Consider the following 17517-nt stretch of genomic DNA (forward strand, 5'->3'; position numbering starts at 1 on the left):
AAGTATTACCTCATTCCAGGTGAAAGACATGGGGGTGGGGGGGATAGATACTATTTTGAAGATCACCCTTAAGTAGGTGGTGGCTTGTATGTCATTCCTCCTGGTGTGAGCAGAAATGACTGAAAGAGCATGAGATGGGGAGAGGAGGAGTGGGAAGGGAGCGTAGCTTGTTGCAGATACCCCAGAGTCTTCTCTGAGCCTCGGGAGAGCTCACCACCAGGCACAGCCCTGAGGCTCCTGCCTGGCAGGACCATGGCCTCTGCTCAGCTCACTGTGCCTGGGAGGCTTCACTTCTGAACAGAGGTGGGGGTTACCCCTGCTCTGCTACCACCCTAGCAGGGCAGATTTTGAAATCTTAATGCTGTTAAACAAAGGTCTGATGGATGTCTTGGAATTTGTCTTCCCTTCTTTCTCAGCTCTAGCAGTAAGGGATTAATCTGCTCCCGTAGCTCTGTAATCAAAGCTTTTATTTTAGTTATAACCACGTTTGAGCAGTGTAAACAAGATCACATAGTCAAACAGTGGCTTGTTTCCTTCATTGCTGGTCTTCCAGGTAAACACTAATACCTCATTACCTTTTGCTCTTTAATGTGGAAAGGTGAGAAGCAGCTTGAGTCCTCCTCTAAAATTTCTGCATGTTGGCTTTGAGACTGACCTCTTTGGATTTATTTTCTGTAGATTCAGTTATAAGAAATTAAAAAGGAAGGACGTTTCTACTCATCAACATTCAACTTTGTAGAAATGTTGCTGCTTCACTAGAACAGCTTTTGTTACTAATACCTTATCAGATGCTCTCCCTTTACAAAAACACTGTCTATTTAAAAACAAATGGATAAAGACTTGGTGATGTCTCACTTGCCTGGTCAAGTGTATAGAAGGGCCCTGGGATGTTTTACAGCCTAAGTCTGGGCCAAAATGCACAGCACTGGTGTTTTTCTGCTCTCAAACCTTTGGACCAGGATGATGATGAAATGAAACCGAGTCTTGACATTTGGGAAGGAATTATGTAATGTATTATGGAAATCTAAGAGAAGGAGGTAGTTTCTATTACTTTAACAAGTTATATTTTAGTAGTTCTTATCAAATCTTTAAATTGCAGCTCTGAGGATGCTTTAACTTAAAATAGTATTTCTTTGTAACAGATTTTTACTGACAACATATGTTTTGATACAGATTATTTGACAACTTAACATAGTGACACTGGTGTTGAAAATACCCACATTCATATAGCAGTGTAGTTTTAAATGTATGATTGAAAATACTACAGTCTGTCTTCCTGTCCTAATGTCACCATGTCTGGGATTTTTAGAAGTGTGGAGTACTCAGCAGAATTCAAATGGGCTGAGTTTTTTTGAGATGCTGAAGTACTACAAACTTAAATTTTATAGCGAACAGTTTGATTGGAGTTTCAGTGAAAGCCAATGGTAAGGCTTTGTAATAGAAATCTGGAGGGTAAATACTTCAGGTCTTGGAATGTTAAGCAGGAATGGGAGAACATTTACCTGATGAGAATGCTGGAGTCAAGCAGTGATTGAATTGTTCTCTGATGGTGCATTCTGCCTTTGCCACATTAACAAAGCCATGGCCATCTTGGAAAGGGCTCACATAGTTTGGAGACTCCACAAACTTCAGGCAACCTGTGCTGCTGCTTAGTCACCCTTGCAGTCAAAAAAAGTCTCCTTATGGAAATCTATTTCTGATGTCCTTCCAGTGCTTAAATGCTTTTTCACCTTAATTGTGTACAGCTGTAAACTCAGTGAACTTCTACAGTGCTTTGGGCCAAGGAAGTCTTTGTTTTTAGTTTCAACAGTTGAGCAGTTTGTCCTGCAGAAGAGATAATTATCTATAAGATTATTTGTCATACAGAACTTCTCTGAAGGTTTGTTGGCCATCTGTCTTGTTTGTAATATGGTGTTCCTTCTTAACATTAATACTCTTTATTCCTGCAACTTTTTGAGGATATAGTCAGATGACCTGAAAACCACAATAAATTAGTACTGTGAAATGGCAGCCCTCTTCAACCAAGGTATTGTGACTCACATGGTCTGGTGATACATGAAGTAAAATTAGTTTGGCTAAACAAGGGGTGTTTATCTGTTCTGGTGGATCAGTGCGTTCAGAACTGTTTCAGGTCTGCACGCCTATGACTCTTCTCCCATAGTGTGTTTTTGTGTATATATCAAATGTCTCCAGAAGAATGCCTTGACAGCTCTGCATACACACACACAGCTACATTTCTATTTTGTACATGTTTAACTTTTCATCAACACTAAAAATTATTGAAAGGGACAAGATCAAACTACGTAGGCTTGTTGGGGGTGTGAGGGTGAAGGGATACTCAGCACAAGTCAAGGCATGAAGGGGAACCTCACCATGGGGCAACTGTCATGCCACATCTTGACATCTGTGAATACTTTCTAATCAGTCTTTCAATTTCTTTGAGTCTTTCTTTGGGAAAAAAAAAATGGGAAATGTAGGTGAAATAACCAAAAAATAAGTTTATTGAGTCTTTTTTTCAGCATGTGTTTTGTCCACTGACTCTCCAAAGTGCCCTGGTCTGTAAATACACTTCTTGGTGTAGATAGCCAAGAGGAAACATTTGAGGTTAATGATAATGACAAAACTATGCAGACATGAAAAGAGAAAATTGACCATCTTAATGTGTGACTTCTAGATTATGTGATTTTTTGGCATAATGAGAAACAACATTGCTCTTAAAACCTCTTTAGGTTCTTGTGGCGTTTTAGTGTAGGGTTATTTTTTGATGGCTGTTTCAATGTCTTTCAGTGGCTCCCAACACAGCATTACTGTATGTAGTGAAGGGCTTTGAGAGTCTGGATGGAAGGGGCTGTTAGTGGGCTCTTCCTCAACCATACTGTTTCCCTATTGCTTTTTACTGCATGTGTTTAAACACCTTTTACAGTTAATGCACTTGATCTAAAAACACTTTTTTGAATAGAAATTTACCATACTGAGGCATAACAGATTTGTAGGAAGTATGGTGGCTCAGACCTTCAAAAGGGAGACAGAATAAGTGGCAAAACCCATCTTCTGTCTGGTCTTAAAGTGAGTGAATTTGGGAAACTAAAATGGGAGTTCAGGTGCATGAGGAGGACCTGTTTAAGAAACGAAAAGTTCAGGATTCTGCTGTAGATATACAGAAAGACTAGACATAAAAAGACTGGAAGAACAAAAACAACCCTATTGAAAACTCAGTATTTCTGGTCTATTTTGACAAAACCAAAAAAATTAGTAGTTTCTTACCATTTTGTGACTTATGCTTGCTCTCAGGTAACTAAGCTTACTCTGCCTGCTTGAACTTTATTTCCTCTTAATGTTGTTAAGAATAAATTTGAAATGGAAATCGTAAGCTTCTACTTCTGGCAAGGAAGAATCTATAAGCCCTTTTGTTTCTTAGATGGGTACTTCAATAGTGTAACAGAGCTTTAGTCAAATTGGGACCATAAGAAAAACAGTTGAGAGATACTAAGAAAAGAAGCTAGATTTATTTTTAAATGAAATTGTCAGTAATTGAAAATAGTTCATCAGATACAGGGAATCATCTGTGTTTTTAAACTTGAGAGTGTTCACTACAGAAAGTCTCATTCTGGAAACTCTTAAATTATGCAGCCATTACATTTAACTTCAGAATTTATCAGGAAAAATGTATCTGTAATTAGTGTAATTAATTACCAAAAGGCATAATTAACAGCCAAATACACAGATTTTCACCCTCCACCACCAGCCATACACCTTGACAGTTGTTGGTGTTTTACTTGCTGAAGTTTTACCAAAAACAGAAATCAAAATCAGTTGTTATTCATTAAAAAAATTTCTGAAGTTTGAATGTACATATATATATATACACACAGCTGTTAGATATATGTATACATAAACCCATGTATATGGGGTTATGTATAGATATATATATGTCTAACAGCTCCTCACAATGTGAGATGACAGTGGTAATAGAAAATACTAATGGAAGTTTAATAGCTACTTAAAAAAAAAAAGCTTATAGAAGTTCATTGATGCAGCATTTAATGCATGATACTGCTTTTAATGGCAAAGATACATAATCAGTCAGCATCTGACAGCCTGTTCCCCTTGCAGTTGAAAACAGGAAAGTTAAAACCAGCTGAGTGTTGAGGGGTGGTTGCTTGTGCAGTGCTCTGGAGTGGGCTGGATAACTTAATGTGTGCAGAATTCATACAGTGAAAAAAGAAGTGTGTATCTGTAAAAATAAACCTGGTTTAAAAAACATTCTATTTAAAGGCAGAGAAAACAAAAAACAGTGAAAACTTGATTAAGGTATCAAAACTATACCATTTGATTTTCTAATAAAATGAGGACGTAATTTTATTGTATTTTTCCTCTCCAGATATCCAAGAGCAGTAACTTCTGGATTGAGGTGTTTAAGACATCCTTAGTGCACAGGGCAAGGAAGAACAGAGTGTCCTCCCTGTGCTGCAATTTCCTTGAACATACAATACAAAACCTTCTTTCCAACTTTCCTCATGTTTGTTTTGCAGCACATGTTGGCAGTGGAAAACAGATGGTCCTGTTCTTCCAATTTGTATTTAAATCATGTATTGATACAGTAAAACTTGGTAGAAAAGGTATTTAGCCTTTATCTCCCAGAACAGGTTTGAGTAATGCTAGTTGTTCTCTGTGTAGGATTTACGTTTTCTCAAAGCAGCTTGAGTTTAGGTAGGCCCTTAGTCCTACAGTCTTTGGTGTTGTCAGCAGTTCCTTATTTTTGCTGTAGCTCTTAACAAATTTAGGTTTGAATCAGATGTTGACTAACACTGGTGTTTTATAGTTTGATGACAGATTTCTTAACCCATCTTAATAACACATATGCTGGCAAATAAGTATTTCCCTCCTGCACCCTGACGATACTTGGCACTTACTATGGTTCCACACGTTGTTTTCTCAATTATTTCCCTGAAGCTAAACAGAACCATGCCTTCCTGCTCTTGACAGGCACCTCAGAGTTGGTAATTTAAGGAATAGAATAATAGGAGCAGTCATTGAGAAGTTTTCAGAGTAAGGATCAGATAAGTGACTGCATGCAAACCTTGGCACAGTTAGGATTGTAAAATTCAGCCTTACTATGACATGTGTTAGATACAACATTTTTGACTAATTCAAGGATAAGAAATGCTTGCTTTCCTTTTTTTATGTGTGCATGTTTCTGGCATAATAACACACATATATATATTACTTTCATTTAATAGCTTTTCTTGAAAGGTTCAAAATAACTATGTCTTATGGCAAGGGGTCTCTTTGGTGAATTAAAGAGCAATAATTTGGCAGGAACTAATGATGTCTAATTTTTTTTTCCTCTCCAGTGTAATATATTTATGTTTTCAGGATACTGTTGTTAGTTATGGTGTTCTTATGGTAGTATTTCAGGTTCTTTTGGGGGGGGTATGTGCTGGAGTTTCTTTTAGGTTTTGTTTGGTTTTTTTTCATTTCAGCTGTAATATTTGAAATTCTGTGTAAGTGTTGATTGTAGTACTAGGGCAGCAGGAAAATGCAGCATGCTTGTTTGATATCAGCATAATAGTAAGGGGAAATAGCAAAAAAAGTAGTAGAATTAAGAGGGTTTTTTTTTTTCCTTTTGCAGTTTGCACAGTTGTGTTTTTCTAGAGACATGCTCTTGAACATCCAAAATTGTGAGGAGTGTTAGCACAAGGTGTTTTTTCCTCACAGCTATCTGTCAAGGTTACAAGGTCCATATTTTTTCCTCTGGACTGTTTGCTGTTTCTCTGCTTCTTTATAGCCTAGTGGTCAGTTTAGAAACTTTGCTTGGTACAGTAGGGAAGAGAGACAGCCAAACCCAGTAAGCTGTAAAGTATTATTAATATACTTTTCCTCCTCTTGCTTCTTTCTTTCTGACTATGCCCCTTGGAACGCAGCACACAAAAACTGTCTGGCCTTTCATTTTGGTTGGTTTTTCCTTAGCCTTTTTGCTACTGCAAGACAGATGCATGACTGCCTTTCCTTGTCATGCTAGGCATTTCAGAAGCTCTTTTAATTCCGGAGCCCTAAACCAGGAGTTTTCTAGGGTTCATCAAAACTGCTCTTTGATGTAATGAGGTTTCAGCTGGGCCAATGTATTGATAGATGTCAGTTATTTCTCATGGAGAGTCCACAGAAGGCAGATGGCTTTGCATGGCAAGTATCTCCAAATCTGCTACTACACTTAGTAGCAGGCAATATGTATTTTTTTCTGCCTGTGTTACAACAGTGTTCTGCAGATGTGGCTCATGACAGCAAAAATCTGTGGGAGGCTTTCATTTCCTGAAAATTGGGTGAAATGATTGTGCCCTGAGATGGTGTTTTACAGGGGTTATGCTTGAATAGCTGCTATACTGTTAATTCATAGTGAGACTTGTGAATTGTTTTATTGCTCTTTCAAGAGGAGCCATGTTTTCTTGGTTTCCCATGGATCAGTGAAAATTTCTGTAAATGGATCAATCATGGAGTGTAGAAAACTTGGAAGGGCAAATTGAGGATGCGTTAAGTGAAATCTCTGCATTCTAATTGAATTTACTCATTCCTAGACTGTGGGTTTGCCCCAGACCTTTTCAAAGATACCAGAAGCTCAGCTAGAGAAGAAATGAATAGTGTCCTGTTCTTCCGTTCAGCAGTGCTAAAGGAGGTGAGGCTGAAAATAATTGCTGCCAGAAGTTAATACAAATAGGAAATCAAACTCCTAATTATTTTCCTGTAGTTATTGGTATCAAGAATATCCAGACTTAGTCTAATTAAAGAAGGTAAGGCTTCTGCTTCATAGTTCAGGTATTCTGCTTATTAGAAATAATCTGTCCTCACAAATAAGTATCTCTTATTAATTTTACATATGCTTGTTAGAACGTTTTCCTCCTGAGTTTTGGAGGCTGGTTTTCATCCTGGTAATGTCCAGCAATTTGACTGACACCATTGTTCAGGGAAGTGAGTTCTCCGTGTTTGGGAATACATTTTTTTTTTATGGTTTGTTTATTTGGTTTGTATGTTTTGATGGGGATTGTGTTTGCCTTTTTTTTTTTTTTATGTACCAGTGTCTGATTCCACAATTTCTCTGTTTACATGTTCTGGTGACTTTGGCATTGCTGTTGGAGAAACTGTAATTCCTTCCTTTCTGAGAGGCACTTTACTTCCTCGTAAAATGGGAGACACTATTTCCTGGTAAAATGGGAATTTGGAATTTTTTTGTAGGCTCCAAGGGTGTGATTACAGGGTTCCATTCTCACCTCTTTGTTCAGGCACCGTGAAGTATTGCCTGAAGTATGAGGATTGATCAGAAACATCTTTTTGGTCAGAATAAAGTGGCAGTACTTGAACCTATTTCACTGTTTCTTATTGTTCTCACTGGCTGTGCTTTTCTAATAAGATGAAAGTTGCTGTATTTCAGCTAGAGAGAGAGATGACCTTTGAGACTGGTAATCTGACTGCCCTATCAAATGAAGTGATATGGCCAGGTAGAAATTTTAATTGGTCCTACTTGGAATCTTGAGTATAATTGTCACAATATGCACAAAAAATCAGCTTGTAGTAATAGTCTATTTTATTTAGTGTCATACAGAAATGTAACAGTGAAAGGCTCTTAGCGCTGTATTTCTGAACCTTAAAACCTACTTGGTCAGCTTTTTCACTGTAGTATCAAGGAACCATGCAGCAAGGCTGCAGTGTTGAAAGTGTTGCTTTCTTAATGAGGAATGCACCCAAAAAGGGTTCCTTGTCCCTTCTCAATGAAAGCTTGTCAGAGCAGAAGTCAAGCTGCCTATTAAGCAGGGAGGGAAGTTCCCTTAATACTTGCTTAGCAGCCACCTGGAGAGTTGTTTATTACTTTGCTAAATGTTATAGATAGTGCTATAATACAGTTATCATCAGTGTGGGAAAACAATGTGATTAAAAAAACCCAGAAAATAAAATGTGTCTTCTAGTTTATCAGTAGAAATGTTAGTGCTGATCATTACGGCTGCTTGTTCTAAGAAAAAGGTATTTTTCTTCTCTCTCTAAAATGAGTTTTTTAACAAGTAGCTCAAGTATGCAGGTACTTGCACAATTACTCTGTGTGTCTTAATAAAAATGTGCATGTTAATGTTTTGGGTTTTTTTTTTTTAGAAATTCAGTCTTTTACTTGATATTAAATATCTCTTTTGGAAACATGGTTGTGGAAAAACCAGAATTTTTCATCAAATCCTCGTTATCACTTTTTGATTCTGGCTTTTAAAAAGGAATATATTCTTCATAGTAGTTGGAGGGTTTTTTAACTGGTGTTAACACATTTTTTGTGCTAGGTGGTTTTGGACTGTGAGCTCCCTAGGGAATGATGTGTAAAGATGTGAATAGCTGTTTGTGACTGATGATAATTTTTTAAGAAATATCGATGAGGACAAGTTTTGGGTTTGCAGCCAGTGTATCTTTCCCAGTTGTCTCCTTTTCTATTAGTCTGTTTTGTGTCAGCTCTAAGAACTTATGGTTTACACAGCAAAGCAAAAATTTGTTTTCTTATGCAGCATTTTGTGGGTGCCAGCTGACCTAGCAGACCTTTGAGGGCGTGTTGTCTCTCTGGCTGGTTTGAGTGACCTGTGTGAAGATTGTTGTAGTGGGCTTCACAATGTGCTGAAGAGGAGAAAAGATCAGATTCTTGGGATCTCGTGGAAATTGACTTTTATCTAAGAATAACGCTAAGAAATAATGTCAGCTTTAAGAAACTCTCTATGTAGCTAGAAGTAGTTTCTTTTCTTCTTTTAGAAAATACTTCTAATATGTTGTAAAATTAACATGAGCTTCTGGATAAATACAGATAGAGTTTGAGCGTCTGATCTATTCTTACCCTTTTTAGGCCATCATGACTGCACAACCTATTTCCAGAGAGAGTAATAAGATGTCTTATTTAGTTATTGATGTTTAAAAGCTTAAAATGTAAATGCAGAAAAAGTGCTGGTTTTTTTTTTTTTTTTTTTGGGTGGAAGGGGGGGTGTGTTTCTTAAATTTTTCTCTATACAAATACTGTGACACAGTTTAAGCATAATTCCCCCCCCTTTCAATTTAAGAAATAAATTTAATACAGGAAAATTTCGAAGTATTCCACACAATTTTTGTTTATTTGATAAACTGTTACAAGCTACAGTGTGCTGTGCATATTATTGTAGATCTTTGGTTTATTGCCAGTAAGAAATTGTATGTATATTTAAAATATTCTAGTAGTCAGTAATGGTTATTGTGTCTGGTTGTTCTTCCCAGAAGGCAGAATCTCTTTATTCCATATGGCATTCAGGAAGTCTGATCTTTCTGTAGTCTTTAAGAAAGCATACATTTTTAATGTTAGGTCTGTCCCCTTTCCAATCTGAGAGCCTGCTACTCTGAGTAGCAATTCTGACTCAGAATCTTTTTCTTGCAGGGTCTTTTCCAGTTCCAAACAGCTTTGTCTCCAGTCAGGGTTTAATACTTCTCGTTGACCAGTGCCATCAGAACCTGACACAAAATACTACTTTTTAGATTTTACCATTCTGTGAGCTGAGCTGCTCTGGATAATGCTTGAAAAATACTGCAGGGTTTCTTTCTATAATAATTTAAAAATATATCGCAGTATTTATTAAAGGCTCTGATAATAGTAGCAAAGAAGTTTGCAGCTACTTATTTTAATACTGTGTTTTTGACTTTCAGCATAAAATGGAGTAGCTGTATACATGCCTCCTGTTTTTTATGGACCTTTTTTTTTTCAAGTCCACTGTGGTAAAGTGGAATTTGACTGTAAAGGACCATCACAATGCTCCTGCCTTTAGGACATGTTGGATCTGACCCCTGTGAACTTTGCATGTCATCTTTCTCAGTTTTGTAGGGGTTTTGTTTGCTTTGGGTGGAAGTTTCTGGGGGTGCACTTGCTTTTTCTGGCTGTGGTATTCCTACCTAGTGGTTTTTTTCTCTTCATAGAGGTCCTGAGATAGCTCTCAAAAGTGAATGGTCTCCATTTCAAAGGCAACCTTAAGCCATTTATAATTTAAACAAATCCTTAAATGATGCCTGGAATCAACGTTTCTCTATTGGTGTGAGGAACCTTTGCTTTGAGATACAGTAGTATGTGCAGATTCTATATTCAGTATCTTTCATGTTTTGGTGCTGTATCTGCTTTCTGGTGTCAGCCACTTCTTAGGAACGCTTTCAAGGACACTGGCTGAGTGTCAGTCATGCTACTGATAATGCATGTATTTAACAGCTCACTCCCAGAGATTTGCTCCTTAAAGAAAAATGGTGGGTGAGTGTGCTTGTTTTTTGGGGCAGCAGTTTGTTGCAGAGATGTTGCTGTAAGTGCGAATACAGAACTGCCTTGAATTTCTGTTCTGTAGGTTATTTGCCTTCATTGTTAGCTCTCTTGGGGTTTCCTTCCTCTCTACTCCCTTAAATTTGTGTCATCCTCTCTTCTCTGTTGGAATTTTGAGCTAATCCAGAAGTGGATCCAATCAAGTAGTTGGGGCTGTCATCTCACAGGCTGGCAGGATGCTTGATATGGGTATTGCCAGATTTATGGCAAGATGAGCTCAATCCAGAGCAAATGAGCTGTATCAGTTAACATCTTAGTTACTTAATTTGTGTTTTCTTCTAGTTATGAAGATGGACAGTGTTGGAATATTTTTGTTTTAATAATTTTTTATTTTGTTCTGGTTCTACTTAATACACTCTTCTACCTAAAAGGACAGCTTGTCCTACAAAGAGCAGTATGGAGGTAACTTCTTTGGGTTTAATTATAAAGGAGATGTTGCTGTTTCAAGAATATGAAACCTAGTTAGTATTTTTCATAATGAGCTCTTCCTGTTAAAATTTGTTTGATAGGCAAGATGAATCATGGCTTCATTCAAATAGGTTCAGTCTGAGTTAGCTTTATTTTTCAGAGCTGCTCTTCTAGATCGACTCTCAATATGATACGGATTTTCCTGTCTGAAAACTGGCTGGTTAGATTTCTCACCAGATTTTCCCCCAGTCTGCAGGAGCAATTTTAGTGCTGTGTCTGTTTGGAAATACCTGCCACGCCCGGGACTCTGCTTCTCTTGACTACAAATCGTTTGGTTGGTTGGTTTTGCTCCTCCTTCCCCATTTGGGGAAGGTGGAGAAAACCAGCACAAAAATGTGATGTTGAAGAGTAAAAACTTAAGTGATTGAGCCCTACTGATTAATGTATGAGCTGCCTTCCTTGGGACCCTCTCCCCCCTTTTTTATGATGAGTCCACTGGGGGAATTGAAAGCTTTTTTCCTTTTTATTTTAAAGAATTTATCAACCTTGCTGTTGTCATTTATATTTACAATGTTTTTTGGAATTGCTATCTGAACACGTATAAGGTAGAAACAAAACCATGTGCATGTGTTTTGGAACATGATAAATTTTCTCCAGAAGTGACCTAGGTGTGTATATTTTTTAACAAATAGCTCTTGAGAACACTTTGTTACTTCTCTGTAACTTATGTCTTCATGAAAGAAAAGGAATCAATTGTATATTTTTTTCTTTATTTTAATGTGCTAACTTCCACAGCATCTGTGGAAATACAAAGCACTCTTCACAGTAGCTGCTAGAATGGCAGTTTTTTCTTCTATTTGTCCTTTTTGGTCTTCTGTGGGTATTAAAGCTAATGGTGTTACAGTTCAGGTTCATGAGTTGTTTTGAACTATCAGATGAAATAATTTTAAATTTAAATTTAGATTTTGACCTGTCAGGGTAATGAAGTTCAGTAAATATTTTTTTGACATAATTATTTGAAATTATTTTATCTTGCTATACAATATAATTGGTGTAAAATATTCAGGTAAATATTTTTATTTGAGAGCAGTCTCAGCTTAATTTAATCTGTTAAAAACTGCAAACATACTGACTTGGTTGAAACTGTGACAGCATCTGGCAGTCATTTCAGCAGGTGTTTGTATGATGATATTAATATTACACACACACTCTTCCAAATTTGTTTATTGACTTTTATGCTTCTATCATCAACAAATCTGATTATAATGCTTTTTATGTATGTTACTGCCTGATACTGTTACACTTTAAAATAGTGTTTTGCAAAATATTTTGGAGGCACTGTATTTTAAAACAGATATTTCTGCTTTAAAGCAGGTGTATGTTGAAGTGTTTTCTCGGGAAGGATTTTCAAAATACAGCTCTTGCAGTCTGGTTAAGAGTTTTCTTGCTCAAGGAAGGGCAGTGTGCAGTGTTGAAGTATGACTTTGTGAGCAGCATCTCTCTGAAGGCTCCCAGTGTAGCTGCTTTAGTCTGCCCGGTGTTTTCAGGGAGCATCTGGAATGCTAAAACCAAGCACCAAGGCTACTGCTCTTACAGGTCACTCAAGACCTTCAGCTCTCCTGGTACTGTTTCACTTGGCAGTAATTACAGAGTGCATCTAGAAAAATAGAATCAGTTGTTACTCCTGAAGTGGCAGAAATCTGTGCAGAAGCCCCTCAGAAGTGTGGCAAAATCTTCTGGTGCTACCCTTCCCTTGTCTTCCTTGGTGTTCACATGGAAAAAGGAAGATTTTAATTCTTCTGATACCTGCTGTGAGTGTGTGCATATCCCTTAATATCATCTGTGCAAGAAGAGCAATGTTATAGTAGGACTCCTGCCATTTTCCTCAACACACTGCAAGAAAATGAATATATTTCTGTTCTGCTTAGTCAGTCCTTCAGTGTTTCAACCAAACTGACCTTTCCTTCCATTTTAGTCCACAGGCTTCTGCTGTCTCTTACCAGCAGTGATATGTTCTGTCCTTTGTGGCCTCCAGGGGTGGTATTCTGAAGACCTGAGTGGGGTTTATCCGTGCCCTTTCCATCACCCTACTGAGAGTGAAATTCTCTGCTTTGCTTTCTATTTTTCCCCCGGTTATCTTTGCTTCTTATTCTGTTGCTGTGTTTTACGTGGCAATTTTGAACTATTGTACTGACCATCCAGAACAGGGGGAAAACCCCAACTGTTCTGATAGTCATCTTGTGTCTTCAATGCAAAATAGGGGAGCAGGGGGGGCTTGAGACACCATGCTCAAAGTCCCCAGGTAGTTTCTGGGGGATATTAGTGACAGTAATCATAGTTACTGTATCAAATCTAAAATAGAAACAAGGGCTGCAAAATCGATCCTTGCTGCAGTGTCAGAGTACATTTGGGTGTTTTGCTGTGGGGAGCCTTGGGGCTGGTGGTGGTGCCTGAATTCCTCCTGGCAGGGCCTGCTTCACACCCATGGCTGCTTTGCTGCTCTGGTGTGCCAGGGAAAGGCTGGGAGCTCTCCTGTAGCAGCTTCTGTCTCTGCCTACCTTGTTAAATTGAGAGGGTGTTTTTCATCAGTGATGCATGTGTAAAACCAAGTGACTGAACCATGAGTGTGCATTGAGTCTGCTCTGAGGTCACTGACCTCCCACAGGCAGCGATTCCCCACTGGGCCAGACACGCCTTCACAGGAAAATTCACTGCAGTTCATCTATCAATGTCCTTTAGGCTTTTTGCATAATTCATGAATACTTATCTTTCCTAGGTAGTGAAGTGGTCAGATGTGAGGTGTGCCTGGGAAGCAACAGACAGGGAGTCTGTTGCTTCTAGCTGACGTTTTGGAGGTGCCTCTCTTTTAAAAAGTGGTGTGTTCTGATAGAAATGTCACAGTTCACTTCTGTCCTTAAAAACCTGTGCTGTTGGTGGTTCTTCCCAGTCATGTGGTCTTGTAGCTGTGCTGAGCTGGATCAGATGCTGGGCTGGCTGAAGGCTGACCATGGGGGTACTTGCAGGTTAATTTTCAGGTGGGTTAATGAGCTGATGAAGCTCTCTTCTATTGCTCTGAGGAGTCTGTGTGGAGGTGTACACATCACCAGTGAACTTCATCTTTGCACAGCTTCTGTCCTCTATTTGGATGTTTTGGCAGTGTTGTGATCTCTTGTGTTACGTGGCAAGGTTGCTATTTATAAATATCTGTTAAGAAAAGGGAAAAATAGTTTGGGGTTTTGGTGGGTTTTTTTCACTGATGTAGTAGCTCAGGCTGCATGGTATGTATTAATCCAATATAAGCACAACGTTTTGTAATGTATGTCAGAAAACCCCAAACCAGAAACCCTTAGGAAAATGATGAGATTAAGATTTTGAAATGTGAGTGAAACACTTCAGAATTTCATTGCTTTGTTTTTTAAATAGACTACTGTAGTATTGGAAGAGTAGGGAAATTTTATTGGTGGCATATTGGGTTCTTTTTTGTGTTGTTGCCTTTTGTTGTTGTTTTTTTTTTTTTCATTAGTCTATCCAACCTAATATATTCAGGAAAACTGCTGGCTCTGTGGCACTGCTTTTATTTTCACATCATATTTTGCCCAGTTTAAGAAGAAAAAGGCAATTAAAATGAAAAGGAAATGCAAAATTGTTTTCTTACGGTTAAGCATCTGCAGAAAGTATATATTTTTCTTAAGTGGAGTTGGTTTTAATTTATTTTCTAGATGCTTTTTGTTCTGGCATTTTTGAAATTCTTGCAGCTTTATAATGTAATGTTAGTTATAGGGCATGCAGTGATGAGTAATTATTTCTTGCTTGTTTCAAGTATGTTCCATAAATATATGAACAGGGAAAATTGAAACTAATGAATCAAAACCTTTAAAATTACACTCATGACACTTTCTGCATGTCTTTTTTAAAGGGCAGGGAGAAAATATGCTCTTACTTTTTCAAGTGTAATTTAGGTAAAGAGAATGTATGTATTTAAAGCTACCTCCATTTTACAGAAGGTTTTGTATGCAGGCCTGAGCTATTCCCAAAATGTTTGAGGAAAACTCAGTCTCGAGTTTTGTACTAAGTGCTATATTTACTAAAGGATTTCTTGATAACATTTAGTTAATAATTGACACTTCAATGTTCCTCATTCTGCTGATAGTGTTAGGTAAAAAATTTGAAGTAATGAGGTGATTTAATTAGCATAGTGAATTAAATGCTTGCAGATAAATTAGAAGCCCAGGTTTTAGCATTTTTTTAAGCTGCTTTTGGTGCAGCTTCTGTGTGTGTTTGGAGAAAGTACACATGAAGCAACTTAGATTTGTATGCTGTGATATTCTGACCTTTTTTTTTTCACTAGAAGTACTCTGCTCTCTAGCACTTCCTCCCCACCCTTCTGACTATGTACTTACCTGGAAATTTCTGTAGCATTTCCCTGGTATAAAGCAAAACTACAATTCCAGTTATTTAATTTCTTTTTTTGTTTGCAGATGATGATGTACCTGCAGATATGGTTGCAGAAGAATCAGGTCCTGGTGCACAAAACAGCCCATACCAACTTCGCAGAAAAACTCTTCTACCTAAAAGGACAGCTTGTCCTACAAAGAGCAGTATGGAGGTAACTTCTTTGGGTTTAATGGTAAAGGAGATGTTACTGTTTCAAGAATATGAAACTAGTTAGTATTTTTTTGTAAATTAGCTAATGACTGATCTAATTCTTACTTATTTCATTATAGGGTGCCTCTACTTCAGCTACTGAAAACTTTGGTCACCGAGCAAAACGTGCTAGAGTATCTGGGAAATCCCAGGATTTATCAGGTAATAACTTTTGTACAAAAAAAGGGCAAGGGAGAAGGATTTGGAGACATTTTACTGTCACACATTCTCCCAAACAAATTGTCCTCAAACTATTTTTCTGTGTATTCTCCAACTAAGAAACAGTAGTGGGGAAAAATACCAAAACAAAACTACAGGCTTGTTCTGATCTTCATATTTGGTAGCATGATTTTAATCAGACTTTTTAGAATCTGATCTTTTGTTCTGTCTGCTTCACTGCAGGCTTGTTTTGGTTGCTTTTTGTTCTCATAGTGATATGTAGTTGAATCTAAGCTGCTGTTAGGAGCAACAATACTGCAATGTTTAATTACCATTTGTCATATTGATGACATTGTTCCATTGCATTTTTAGGGGTAGTTTGGGTATGTCATCATAGCACTTCATTGTGGAGAGAGGGAGAGACTTGGTGTGTTTGTAAATAAAAACCAGATATACCTGCATACACAATGTACGTAGATTTTTTGCACACATCTACGGTAAATGTGCATTGTATAATAAACACATGTCCAATACCTGTGTATGTAACTGTATCATGTGTGTATTTTATTTGTGTGCACACACTTTTTACAGGCACACACTCCCTGCTTGTTCTGTCTTCTGTGTAGTTTTTCAATCTCTCTGCCTCTATTCTTTTTTGTGTCCTGACACACTCTTCAGTTCCAAGAGATCTGCTGTCACTTTTGCCTGGAAAATCAACACCAGCGCTTGCCAATTCCCATCGATGTGGGAAGAAACTTTTCTTGCTTCTGTTTTTTTTAGTCCACGTCTCCGTTAATATTGTGAATTAAAGCTGAGCAGCTGGCACAAGACTTTGGGTCTGTTTTCATGTTTTCTGTTGAGGTCTGCCCTTTCTGGCTTCTTATTTTCTCCATAGCATAATTTTTTGTCTTTTTTTTTGTCCTTTCCCTGCTTTGATCAACTCTCTAATTTTAGCAGCTGTTTAAGAACCATTTAACTTCAGATTTATGTTTTTGAAATAGCCAGAACCAATTGGACATAATCCTGTGTCATTTTGCATTGATACATTTCCTGATTGGCTCTCTGGAGCCTTGTATAGAGTTGTCTTTTTACAGACTGTGTTTCTCTTGACAATTCTTAGTTTTTCTTCCATTTCTTTCACTCTTTGCTGTGTTTGTCATTGTGCTTTTACTCTCCCTCTTTCTTTAGTGAGAGTGTGTAACTTTCCAACATGAATGACACTGATTTCCTGAGGAATTCTCCACGCTTTCACTGTGCATTCCATTTGTTAAATTCTTGAGCTCATGTGTGGAAAGTACGGGTATTGTGGGGCTTCTCCAGCATGGAATTAACAGAGGACTCACTGTAAACAGTGATTTTACAATTTTACTTTTAAGACCATGTTCAAACCAGTTGCAATGTAAGAAAGGAGTGTCCTCCTCAAACCATTTTTATTAATCTCTTTCCCAGTATGAGTGATGGTAATTTTTTTATTCTCCCTGTTGAGTTTCTAAGAGATTCCTCTAAATTTGTACAAGTACTGATTCTGGTGAGATTTATTTTAGCGTGCAGTCCCTTTCACCTCATGTTTTTTGTTGGCATAGGTAATGACAGCTGTTGTAACTGAGTTGTAGATGTGAGACTTCTTGGATTGTCATGAGTGGTGACTATTGTCCTCTGGGCTGTACAGGTGTTTGTTTTAGAACTGTCAGTGAAATGACGGCATGGGACTAGAAATACAGGAAATTTCTTGGTGGAAAACCATTCCTTGTTGTATAGACTGAGTGGAGGAAGATTCAGTGAAGTTGAAAGGAGAAATGGCAGTCAACTAGAGTTTCCAACTGGAGTGAAGCCAGGAGTTGGAAAAACGTGTATTTTAATACTGATTTCAGAGTTAGTTCTACTGGGAGTGTTGCTGTTCTAAATTTCTCTTTTCACTGAACTGTGGGTTTGCAGTACATTCTGAGACTTGAGGTTACTGGCTCACT

General features: G+C 37.8%; 1 protein-coding gene across 2 annotated transcripts in view; it reads left to right on the forward strand.

Annotated features, from left to right (window-relative positions):
• The window catches only part of FBXO11 (F-box protein 11), a 70787-nt gene that overhangs the window by 19744 nt on the left and 33526 nt on the right, over positions 1-17517 (forward strand). For both annotated transcript variants that reach the window (XM_030268860.4, XM_030268861.4), the window contains exons 2-3: positions 15226-15353; positions 15472-15553. In XM_030268860.4, the coding sequence (XP_030124720.1) occupies positions 15226-15353; positions 15472-15553 (210 nt within the window). The remainder of the gene's footprint in view (positions 1-15225; positions 15354-15471; positions 15554-17517) is intronic.

The sequence above is a fragment of the Taeniopygia guttata genome, chromosome 3 (genome assembly GCF_048771995.1).
Source record: "Taeniopygia guttata chromosome 3, bTaeGut7.mat, whole genome shotgun sequence".
Classification (NCBI taxonomy): Eukaryota; Metazoa; Chordata; class Aves; order Passeriformes; family Estrildidae; genus Taeniopygia; species Taeniopygia guttata.